The sequence below is a fragment of the Hyalella azteca genome, unplaced genomic scaffold, assembly GCF_000764305.2.
Source record: "Hyalella azteca isolate HAZT.00-mixed unplaced genomic scaffold, Hazt_2.0.2 contig4106, whole genome shotgun sequence".
NCBI classification, from domain to species: domain Eukaryota; kingdom Metazoa; phylum Arthropoda; class Malacostraca; order Amphipoda; family Hyalellidae; genus Hyalella; species Hyalella azteca.
Genome location: NW_025934332.1, coordinates 69652 through 82681, shown reverse-complemented (window position 1 = coordinate 82681; position 13030 = coordinate 69652). Strand labels below are relative to the sequence as shown.

The 13030-nt window shown below is 38.2% G+C and overlaps 1 protein-coding gene across 1 annotated transcript in view; it reads left to right on the top strand.

Annotated features, from left to right (window-relative positions):
- The window catches only part of LOC108675165 (serine/threonine-protein kinase D2), a 55411-nt gene that overhangs the window by 29412 nt on the left and 12969 nt on the right, over window positions 1-13030 (top strand). Inside the window, 6 exon segments of the mRNA XM_047879877.1 lie at window positions 101-232; window positions 1433-1551; window positions 3449-3544; window positions 8066-8173; window positions 11442-11514; window positions 12746-12850. Of these exon segments, the coding sequence (XP_047735833.1) occupies window positions 101-232; window positions 1433-1551; window positions 3449-3544; window positions 8066-8173; window positions 11442-11514; window positions 12746-12850 (633 nt within the window).

Below are 13030 nucleotides of genomic sequence, written 5' to 3'. Positions count from 1 at the left end.
GCGGCCTCCTAATTTTTTACAAGGAGGAAAATTTTCAAACTTTGAACCTTCGCAATATTTTGAGTATTTTTAAACTCTATTGCGTGTGTGTTTTTCTCAGTGGTGCCCCCTAATGACGAAGAAGTGATCAGACCTCACTTCCTCTCCGTGCACTCCTACAAGACTCCCACCTTCTGCGACTTCTGCGGTGAACTGCTCTTCGGGCTCGTGCGCCAAGGCCTCAAGTGTGATGGTCAGAAATTCGTATCATACCTTTTGGATAATATTCCTCATGCCATTTGGGTTTATTTGTGATCATGGAATTTTCTCAAATTTGATTCATACGCCTTAAGTGTGATGGTCAGAAATTCGTATCATACCTTCTGAATAATATTCCCTAATGCCATCTGGGTTTATTTGTGATCAGAGAATTTCTAAAATTTGATTCATACCTATAGGATAAGATTCCTCATGCCATTTGGGTTTATTTGTGATAATGGATTTTTCTCAAATTTTATTCATACCTTTTGGATAATATTCCTCATCCCACTTGGGCTTATTTGTGATCAAGGAATATCTAAAATTCGTAGGTCGTAAAATTGAGTTATATTATGTTTCATGGAACTTGAAAAAATACTCATCGATGATTTAAGTTTATCGATGCTTTATATTTTTTGCATGGGAAGTAAGGACTACGTGTCTATCTGGGAAGTGAAAAGTTAAAGTGTGTTCTCAACCCTGCAATTTCTGTTGAAATGATCATGATTCCTCGAAACTTTGTCTAGAAATAATTACAATTTTAGCTACATCATTCAATCTACTGGCATTTAAGCTCTGTATAACTCAGGAGATAGTAGTGCCTCTTATCATTTTTATTCCAAGTACTCCTGTCAAGACCTGACATTATCTCTGCCCCTTTCCATCGCAACAGACGAACTTGACTTTAAACTGAAGATGATTTAAATGTCTCAGTCGTTAACTTGAACCGCAAAAAAAGTGTCCACTGAATAGCGTGGGATTTCAACGCAGTGTTACTTGCCCTTGATTGTTTATGTTGTGAGTAAAGAACAACCTGGCATGGTTGAGAGAGAGCGCTTGGCTTCTTCAATAATTGTCCCGTAAGGAACCCAGTGCCACTGAGTGTCACTTAACAGAATTTAAGTTCTTGATGCACAAAAATAGTATCGACCTTCGACCAGGTTTCCTCCTCATTATTAATCAGATTGATATCGGGAAAACGCTCGTATAATTCACGCAAAAATTAGTAATTAATTAGATTGATCTCGGAACACTGGTATAATTCACTCAAACATTAGTATCCCTGCACATCATTAATTAGCTCGTATCGCTCACTCAAACATTATTAACACTCCACATCATTAATTAGCTCGTATCATTGACTTCTATTCACCTCAAGCTCGTTATGTTTGCTGTAAGCGTCTTCCCAACGCAGGATGTTGGCTCAACTTCCACAAGCGCTGTGCCTTCAAGATCCCCAACAACTGCAGCTATGCGAGGCAGCGGCGGTCCTCCTTCGCTGTCCCGCCCCCACCAGGCACGCTATCCCCTAAGGTACTTCCATATTTTACGTCGTTTTAATATTGATTTTTTATTAATATGTCATGACATTCAAAGTCGTCGGCCAAAGTCGTTTTCCCGCCCCCACCAGGCACGCTATCTCCTAAGGTACTTTCTCCATATTTTACGTCGTATTAATATTGATTTTTATTAATAATGTCCTCTTTGTCCTGTTAAATAAATATTATTCTTATTGAGAAGATTATTGCTTGATGATTAATGGATTATTTTCAGCAGTGATATACGTCCCCGTCCGACACGGTATCCCCTACGGTACTTAATTCATATGTTACGTCACACTAATATTGCTTTTTATTAATAATGTCCTCATTGTCCTGTTACCTATATATTATTCTTATTGAGAAGGTTACTGCCTGATGATTAACCCTCTACCGCTGTATGTCACTCTCCGGGAACACAACTTTCAAATTAAATTATACGCAAAATATTAAGTGCAGCAACCTGAGGACGTTTGTACGCAACAGAGAACATTTTAAAGTTGTCGTACGTGGCGGCAACCATCAGTACAAGTCATTTTGCGCTCACTAGCAACTTATCTTTTTTTTCGGAAGTAGGCTTGTGACAATATTGCTCCGGTTACTCATGTCAGGCGGTAGAGGGTTAATGGATTATTTTTAGCTATAATATACGTCCCCGCCCGACACGGTATCTCTCAATGTACATATTACGTCAAACAAATGCAGTATTTCTAATGTTGTCTTGATTTGGCCATGGATGACGTGGTTTTCTTATCAGTATCTAAATGTTCATCAGATATCGCCATCCGTATGTTCAGATGTAGCTGACTTGCAATGTGTTCGACACCGTGTGGAGATCGTGTAGGGTTCGTGTGGAGACCGTGTAGAGTTCGTGTGGAGATCGTGTAGAGTTCGTGTGGAGATCGTGTAGAAGTCGTGCGGAGACCGTATGGAGAATTTGTAGAGCTCGTATGGAGACCGTGTGACGATCGTGTAGAGTTCATGTGGAGACCGTGTTATAGACGTGTTCGTGACAGGCTTGGTCTGCCTACGTATTCCGTTGACGCTTGCGGCGTTATATTGGATGCTAATGCAGAGCATTTAGCTTGTTGTACTTTTTCTTATACGTGTAGGCTTTTGTGTAGAATTTTGATGTGCGTGGATTATTGTAAATGAAAATCGTACTGATGCCGGTTGGTTATTATTGGTAAAACTCGCACCGAGAGAAGTCTTTTGTTGGTGCACTGCATGATGGTAAATTTCATTCTTATCATTAGTCTCATGGAAACTATTGATCGAGTGAGCGGAAATAAAGATCCTTGATAGACTAGAAATTAACTTGAACTATCTAATCCGATTTCATTTTTTATTTTATTTTTTATCGGGAGTCTTCTTTAGAATGTGGACATTCCCACAATTTATGAGTACGGGTATTTACGAAGACGTTGTTATATAGAAACACATGCAAAGAAAAACCTCGAAGCATTGTTTAATTATGATAATCTAGTATGGAGATCATTCCTAGTTCTAGAAGAAACGTGGATGTTCTTATAGCATCATCTCTTAATAGTTTCAGTCTACTATGGGAACATTATTCAACCTCGGTTATAAATTCAAATCTAAATAATAAATTGACTGTGTATTTTTACACTTTCAATGCCGTGTAATCGAATTTCAAATCAATCATACTATTTAAAAAAGCAATATAAATTAGATAGTGTTTAAATCTACTTGACCGCTAATGTAAGAAATATTTCCGTGATCATTATTAGCGCTATCCTTCAACATCACTCACCATGAACGCGTTATGTTTGAAAAGTGACCGATCTTGAATTTAGCTGCTAAACTCATCGCGATGTCGTGTAGTGGGTGGTAATCGAACAGTGTAATGTGTGTGGGTGTTCACCGTGCAGGTGGAGAACAGCATGAACAAGTCGCCCGACGGCTCAATGGTATCCCTGGTGGCGGCCACAGCCAGCCTCGACACGAGCGAGTCTACTTCGCTGGGGGTGAGGCTACTTTATCATCTTCCTTATCTTATTTCTTTTTTTTTTCTTTTAAGTACTTTTCGCCTCATACTTCGCTGGGGGTGAGATTACTTTATCATCTCCTTTATCTTATTTCTTTTCTTTTCTCTTAAGTACTTTTCGCCTCATACTTCGCTGGGGGTGAGGTTACTTTATCATCTTCCTTATCTTATTTCTTTTTTTTTTCTTTTAAGTACTTTTCACCTCATACTTCGCTGATTCGCTGGGGGCGAGATACTATATAATCTCCTTTATCTTATTTGTTTTCTTTTCTCCTAAGTACTTTTCACCTCATACTTCGCTGGGGGTGAGGCTACTTTATCATCTTCTTTATCTTATTTCTTTTCTTTTCTCCTAAGTACTTTTCGCCTCGTACTTCGCTGGGGGTGAGGTTACTTTATCATCTTCTTTATCTTCTTTCTTTTCTTTTTCTTCTTCTCCTTACATACTTTTTACGTATAAATTAACTCGTACCGTCAACGAGAGCGAAACTTTATCACTTTCATTTTGAACAAGTTGTAATGAAAAGTGAAGAGGTCGACGTAGATGAAGTGAATTTATTCGCGAAGTGTGGATTATTGTTTTGAAAGCACGAATCTTTTTCTTTTTGCTACAGGATTTGTTACCGATATAATACCACGATAATATTTCCAACTCCGTGATATGAATTGACTTCTGGTTCTGGATCATGATCTGGATTTTTACTTGAATATGGCTATCAATTTGTCTTTAGTTTGTTCTATTTGCACTCGTGCGGTGTAAAGAAATTTTTTTACCTGCGTCATATAATTTTAAATTTTTTAATTGAAATTCAGTTGAGCCTATCGACGTGGTAGGTTAAAGGTAGTCTTTCAGTGTCGGTATTTATCAAATGCGGGATTTATGAGCGTCAGCGCGATTTATTATTATTATTTTTTTTTCGGATGCCTTTTTCTACATTTCCAAGCAGAAAAGTTGCACGTGATGCATCTCTCTGAAAACAGATGTAAAATATTTAGTTTCGTTCCGCGTTGCGTTTGATCAATGGAATATGTAAACAAGACACTGGCAAATGATACTGACAGGCCTCGCATGCGCTAAACAAAAAAATTCAGTATTTCGTCACACAAGAAGCCAACGTAAAGTTAATTCACGTCTCAATGAAAGGATTAGTCTCGCAGTTATTAGTTTGAATACAACATTAATGATTCCTTGTGTCTGTCAGATCTTCACGAGATTTTGTGTTTTTATTAAAAACTACTAAATGTATTAAAAACAATACCAGTTTTTGTGTCCAATACCAGTTTTTGTGTCCAATTGTTTTTATTGAAAACAATACCAGGAGTTGTGAAGCGCTTATGTCTGGAACTCGCACGCAGTTGTTGCGCTGTTAAAACTTCAACTTCGGCCACCGCACGAGCCTGCAATTATAAACCATGCGATGGTAGCATAGATTTTGTGTTTAGTTTCGTGCGGCATATATATATATATGTTCATGTCTTGTCTACATGTTCCTTACTGTCGTCTTTACGCTCAAGTGTCGTCTACATGTTCCTTACTGTCGTCTTTACGCTCAAGTGTCGTGTCTCAATTAATGATTAATTAATAATGATCAAGTTTCGTGTCTCAATTAATGATTAATTAATAATGATTAAGTGTCTTGCCTCAATTAATGATTAAATAATAAATTAATAATGATCAAGTGTCATGTATCAATGGTAATGTAACGTTGTGACAGTGTCATGCATATCAGTAAATTTGATGAATAAATTTCAGGCCCTTGTCAATATGTCGTGTATATATCTATATATACGTATCGTGTATGTATCAAATGTACAGAAAATATTTCAATGGCCTTCTAAAATGTTGTATAGTTATGATTGTAATGTACATCGGCTATTTGATAACATCGTAAGCGTCGTCGTTAACTGTGCACACTTGGTGTTCCGTTCTATTATATATTTAATGATACTTTCTTATTCAATTTCTAAATTCATTTCCAATCCATCACCATCGCATTTTTATCTTATCAATTTCTCTTTCCTCTAGGAGCGAGACAATTTCATCTAGTATCATACTTTGCACAAATTTTCCTTCGCATTTTTGCGTGTCTTGGAATTTTTAATATTTCTGTTTATCTTTTTGAAATTTTCTTCTTTTCTTCTAATAGATGCTCCTTCTCTCACTGTATTACAATGGCTTTCTGCTGCTCTTCTTCTGTAAGAAGAAGTTCTGCTGCTCTTCTGTTCTGCTGCTTCTTACTGTAACTCCTTCCTCCATGTACACTTTCTTCCGTCACTGCCAATAAACTTTTTTCTTCGTCCTTTCTGAAGTTTTTATCCGCTATTACTATTGACACTTTCTCTCTTTTCTCCTCTGCTTGGAATTTAATCCTCTTCGTGAAACTTTCTTTTGTCATTTTTTCCAGAAACTTGCTTTCACTTCTCTCAAACATATTTCCGCAACATAAGAAACATTCTTCCGCTTTCTTTCCGCGATACCGAAAATTCTCCTCGCCCAATTCTCTTTGAGTTGTCAAGAATAACCGAATTGGCACAAATTGACTTGCTTTGTGGGAACCTTGAAAGGCTCTCGCATGCCGTAGCCAGCGAAAGTTGACACTGAATAACTTGCGAGACACCGTTCTGATGTGTATTTTCAAACTGATTAGATGACTCATTGCTTATTAGGACATTCACATCCAAATTTGAAATTTCACATAAGGTCGAGCTAATAGTCGTTGGTTTTTGGAATGATAGATTATTCTGCGGGAAATTGTTGAAGAAGAGTCATTGTCTGTGACGATTTCATTTCATCCTGTTCTACTATCATCATGCCTTCTCTGTCTCTCTGACGCAGTCATCTCTCAAATGGAACTATAATCTGGTACGTCTCTTGTATCTGTGACTTGCTGCATGCACTCCTGCACATCGTATTGCTTCTCAAGTTGTTCTTTAGAAATGATTATTCCAGTTCGATTACGTATTGTATTATTTATTTATCTGTATTCTTTTTTTTTTATGGAAAAAAGGCGCCATTGTGCTTGTCATGTCCGTCAGTCCGTCCGTCTGTCTGTCCGTGACTTCACGGACGGACAGACGAGAAAATGCGCTCTCGGTCACTCACTGCAGTGAGTACTACTGAGTTATATTTTTTTTTTAGTTTCGGGTTCACGTGCAGTGGCTGCTTTACACCGTAGCGCTAAATTACTACCTACCTATATCGCTAAAACTTTCACTAGATACTGCTTGTTCAAGTAATGCCATTTTCTTTGCAAAATAACGTTGAAATAGAGAAAACGAACGTTTCTTCGATGAGTTTTGAATAGTTTCTGCAACATCATCAACCCATATACGATTGGAAATTTGTTTTGCAAATAGTTTGCCATTCAAATTAAAGTTGTTTCTTGCATATTTAAATATTGTCACCCAAAATATGAAATCGCAACCACATAGACTTGCGTTATCAGTGTAAAAACGTTCCTTTGGATTTATTGAGACACTTTTATTCATCTTGTAGCTCGGATTGACGCTGATCCTTCTAATAGCAAGACTTTTTATATTGATCTTCATCCCAAGGCTGGAAAAAAATTCTCTGCATGATGTTGGTAGATTAGTTTTAGTTGCATCAATAACTTGAAATGAAGAATTTCCGCTATTCTTTCCTTCCTCACATACTTCTGTACTTTTCTTTGTGGGTTATCTGCAAATTTTATGTCCTCACTCATCGCCTCTTGTACGTTTTATCTTGTTAACTACTGACTGCTGTTTCAAATCCTGTATTTAATTTCAATTGCATGGCATTCTAATTAAAAAGATAATTTTTATTGCATGATCAACTTAGCCAATATTTCTTGGAAATGTGTTTTTAATCCGGAGTCTTCATAATTGCGGTTTTGAAATTCTGAAAAGTGTGTGAATTTATGTTAGATACTTTATTTGGATAAAAATCTACCGCTCTTCAATTAAATTGGCATCGTGAGAATCCGCATCCTATGATGGACTGGTCGGAGTAAGTATGTGTATGGAGGCGATCCGGTGTATATTACCTATAGTATAGGAGTATAGTGTATTTACCTTCTATTTTCTAATACTTTCGTTGTGAGTGGTTCAATTTGGCCTGTAAGACGGTTGATAGTTCAGCAACTGTATCTATCGACTCTTTAGATACGTGAAAATACTGTTATCTGTGGTCGATTGTGAACACAAAAATGCATGTTCTAGGTGTTGGTTTACCCTGGTTGTTGGCCAAAATTCTGGTCAATTGTAATTGTAAATAAATTATTAGCCAAATTTTACAATTGTAATTGTAGTGCAAGTTTGTGTTCTCTGTTTAACCCAGGTTGTTAACCCCATTAGCGGTGCGTTGTAAGTGTTCATAACTATAAATACGAAAGAAGTGCACGTTTGTGCTGTCTATTAATTAACACAGGTTATCAGCCCCATTAGCAGAAGTGTTCATAACTATAGGTATTAAAGAAGTTCAACTTTGTGGTGTTGGTTTAGCCCGAATATTGACCCACAGACGCAGTCGACCTCTTCACCCAGTCTGCCCAAGAGCCCCCGCGGTAGCATCGCCTCCAGCGCCGGCCGTCCCATCTGGGTCGAGCGAGAGCTCGCCGGCCGCATCAAGGTGCGCTTCTTCTTCAGCAGTTATTCAGATAACTGTTTTATTTAATAAGTAAAGTTTTAAAAGTTTGTTAGTTTATTAATTTGTTGTTTTAAGAGCATGCTTGCCGACCCAAGGTCGAGCTAGAGCTTCCCGGCCGCATCAAGGTGCACTACTTCGTCAGCAGTTATTCAGATAACTGTTTTATTTAATAAGTAAAGTTTTAAAAGTTTGTTAGTTTATTAATTTGTTGTTTAAGAGCACGCTTGCCAACCCAACTTGGTCGAGCGAGAGCTCGCTGGCCGCATCAAGGTGCGCTACTTCGTCAGCAGTTATTCAGATAACTGCTTTATTCATTAAGTAAAGTGCAAGAAGTTTGTTAGTTTATTAATTTGTTATGTTTAAGAGCACGCTTGCCAACCCAACTTGGTCGAGCGAGAGCTCGCCGGCCGCATCAAGGAGCGCTACTTTGTCGGCTGTTATTCAGATGATTGTTTTATTTAATAATTAAACTGTTTAAAGTTTGTTAGTTTATTAATTTGTTAGGTTTAAGAGCTCGCCGGCCGACCCATATGCGTCGAGCGAGAATTCACGGTCCCGTGTAAACGACAAATAGTTTTTTTTTTTAATTAATATGTCATGTTTAATAACTCGAAGGCCGCGTCTAGGTGTGCTTCCACTTTGGGTCTAGTCAAATACTACGCAGATAATTTTGTTTTCGTTTGGAATATTGAGAAAGGAGCTTGAACAGTTGGATGCATTTATTATGTTTACGAAAGAGAGTTCGCGAGATTGGTCCTTTCTTTGCGCACGTTGTTTAGTAGACAGACTTCCACTTAATTGGTGATAAAATATTTTGTATTGAGAGTGCGAGGCAGCTTGTTCTGAAACGAAATGAAGCCCTTGCATACACTTCTGCTTTTAAATTCAATTAAATGAGCTGGGTCGTGCCAAGGTTTGTTCTTCAAATAATGCTGCTCATCTTTACTTATCATTGTTTTATCCCATAAATATTGCTTTTTAGAAGTCGTTGTAGATGTTCATGTTGCAACTTAAATTAAATGTTAATTACATGTGACACAGCTGCGAAGTCGAAATAATCATGGGTAGCGTGCCGACTTGACGGTGACTTCCGTAATGGTTTTAACACAAGGGCTAAAGAGTCGCTCTTTGGTCCGGCTCTAAATTCCCTTGTGTTGGAGAGAAGAGGAATGAAAACGAGTAACTTTTCGTAGTATATTGGTGATTTTCAGGCGATACACAAATTCCACTGTACAAGGCACACAATTTATTATTGTACAAAATTTCCGGGAGACAGGATCTCAATTTCAGGGATACAACGCTGATTAGTCCTAACCAACTATCGAGAACTACATGAGCGGATAGCAAGGGTACAGGCACGAACTGCACCACGATGCCGACAACCAATGCAATGATCAGAGGTACGAGCCCTAATACACTGCCGAGAACACAAAAATGGGGTGGTAGTTGCGCCTCAAAAGCAAGATTATTGAAGGGTACTAGCCCCCAATAAGCTGCTGACAATTTACTCGAGCGAAGAGGTTATTAGCCTCTATGTTACGAGGGTGCGAATAGGTGTTTACACACGGAGCTATTAGTCGCGTCTACTACAGTTTTGCAGTCTGAAAGCCTATACACGAGTATAGTGTTTTCGGTACACTGCGGCCGCGTCAGTGCGACGTTTTGAGTGGTCGAGTAAGGGTGTGCACTGTGCACGGTGGAGGCATGCGAGAGCATGACAGCAGTACGCGCTACAGTGGGCGAGAAAGAGCGCGACGCAGCTGTGGTCGGTATGACGGACGGGCTGCTACTGAGAGCATAGACTGCTTCAAAACAACTCGAGTTGCTCTGCCTGCAATGAACCAGCTAATTGCCTCTGAACACGTAGAGCATCACAAATTTTAGTAGCCTAGCCTAGTAGACGCAACTAATAGCCCCGTATATAAGCACCTAATGGTACGGCTGCTAACCGCCCTACGAAACCTGTCAATCGCTAGCTCGTCAATCGGTCAAGAAGCGCATGCAGAGGCTGCAAAGCGCCTCTGCATGCGCTTTGAGACACTTGATTCTCGTGTGTTGCCCCTAGTGTAAACGGGCCTTAAGGAGCACAGAACAGACTGTTAAAACTCTCTAAGTGCACGAAAAATAGATAATGTAATACAATACAATGAAGTCATCATAATTTTAATCATTTGGCAAACTTATCACAAGTTAATAGTCGAATAATCCTGAACTAATTCTAAAGTGATCGAGCTCCCCATCGTCCATGACTACCTAGAGGAATAAACGTGCACATTGGAGCTATAACATTCAGTCTCGTTCCAAGACGCTAACAACTAAATCCTATGAATTAACAAAATAATATCACAGTTAAACAAGCTTGAATGTCGCTGTCTCAAAATAAAAAATACACTCGCTTTACTTTGTCTTATTCTAACGTAATTTATAACATCAAAACTCTAATCTTATAATGAAGTCGGATCTTACAAGTCCAGCCAATACTATGTTCTCAAAAAAATATTCCGCAGAATTCGGGACCTGTCACACATGTAATGGTGCACAGCATTAATGTGTTGGCTTGATTAATGTAATGGTGCACATCATTAATGTGTTGGCTGATTAATGTAATGGTGCAGATAATTAACGTGTTGTCTCCATTAATGTAATGGTGCGGATCATTAATGTGTTGGCTTGATTAATGTAATGGTGTGCATCATTAACGTGTTGGTCTCCATTAATGTAATGAAATTAATATTAGATGGCAGGATTTACTTGTTTACACACGTGCGATCGATGACCAGAGAATTCATTGATTTATATTATCAGTGAGTGGATTTTTTTTTCTTCAGATGACGTTAGATTAAAAGGCAAGTTGCAGGAAGTAGTTCTTATTTGTTAACGACGTTTCGAATGCAACAAACATTAATTTTCATTAATGTAATGTAATGTATTCATGTATGTATCATCATCATTTAATGTAATGTAACCATTCATTAATGTAATGGTACACATCATTAATATGTTCGCTTGCCCCACAGGTCATGTAATGTAATGTAATGTAATGTAACCATTCATTAATGTAATGGTGCACATCATTAATATGTTCGCTTGCCCCACAGGTCATGTAATGTAATGTAATGTAATGTAACCATTCATTAATGTAATGGTACACATCATTAATATGTTCGCTTGCCCCACATGTACTGTAATGTAATGTAACCATTCATTAATGTAATGGTGCACATCATTAATATGTTCCCTCGCCCCCCAGGTTCCCCACACGTTCAGTCTTCACTCGTACACCAAACCCACGGTGTGCCACTACTGCAAGAAACTTCTTAAAGGTCAGCTCAGTTATTCACGCTCTATATAGCGTATAAGCTTTATTTAATATCATGTAAGATACAGCAATATTGTACTAATGACTTCAAATTAATACTAATTTTACTGCTAGTACTAAGTAATACTAATACTAGTACGTAATACTTCAAAGTTGGTAATACCAAGACATTAGTACCTACTAATTTTACATTAGTACAATTAGTACTAATGTACTAATTAGTAATACTAATTGGTACAATTAGTACTAATTAGTATTGTATTAATGACTTCAATCTTTGGTACAGTTTCAATCGCGTTGAAGCGAGAGCCAACTTTTGTTTCACTATACGAGACACGATACACCTTTCAACATAGTTTGATTAAAAATAAATAGATACATTTATAGCAACATCATCTCAAGTTTTTTTTATATTGTTTGAGGTAATTCTGAATAAACGAGTATGCTTAAAATTTGACGTTATGTAATGCCCTAGTCTGAAGACAAGTATTCATTTTTAAATTTTTTGCTTGTCGTTAAGAAATGCGTTATTTCAATTATAATCAAGATTCAATGGTCATACGGTGTCTTAGAAACATTAATGTTTTGCATCATACACATCGTTAAGAAGACCAACGAGCCATACACACGATCGCTACAAATCCTAGCACCTGAATAATGTACCGTCTGTACTATTGAACTAAGCTAATTGTTGGTATTGTTTGTTGTAAATTAATGCCTGGTTCTCACTGTGCTAATTTGTGGTTGTCGTGCAGGGCTGTTAAGGTAAGGTTTAATTAAACTAAGATCATCTTTGACTGTGCTAATATGTTGCTCTCATGTACTAAATTATTTACTAGTACCTTGCTGCTAAGAATAAGGCTTTATCGTGTACTAGATTACCTGTATGTACTGTGCCAATAAGTTTTCGTGTACTAAATTAGCAGCTGGTACTTTGCTGCTAAGAATAAGGTGTTCTCATATACTAGATGACCTGTTTGTACCGTGGTAATAAGTTGTTATCATGTACTACATTACCTATTAGTACTGTGCTAATATGCTGTTGTCTTGTACTACATTACCTATTAGTACTGTGCTAATATGCTGTTGTCGTGTACTACATTACCTCTTAGTACTGTGCTAATATGCTGTTATCGTGTACTAAATTATTGGCTTGTAATTTACTGCTAAGAATAAGGTGTTATCATGTACTACATTACCTGTACGTACCGTGCTAATAAGTTGTGTTGGTGCAGGTCTGTTCAAGCAAGGCTACCAGTGCAAGGACTGCCGCTACAACGCGCACAGAAAATGCATGGAGAGACTCCCACCCAACTGCCTGGGCGAGGCTCCTGACTCGGGTGAGGGGTGTGATGGTGATGGTGGTGTGATGGTGAGGTGATGTGATGTGATGTGATGTGATGGTGAGAGACTCCCGCCCAACTGCCTGGGCGAGGCTCCTGACTCGGGTGAGGGGTGTGATGGTGATGTGATGTGATGTGATGTGATGGTGATGGTGATGTGGTGTGATGGTCATGTGG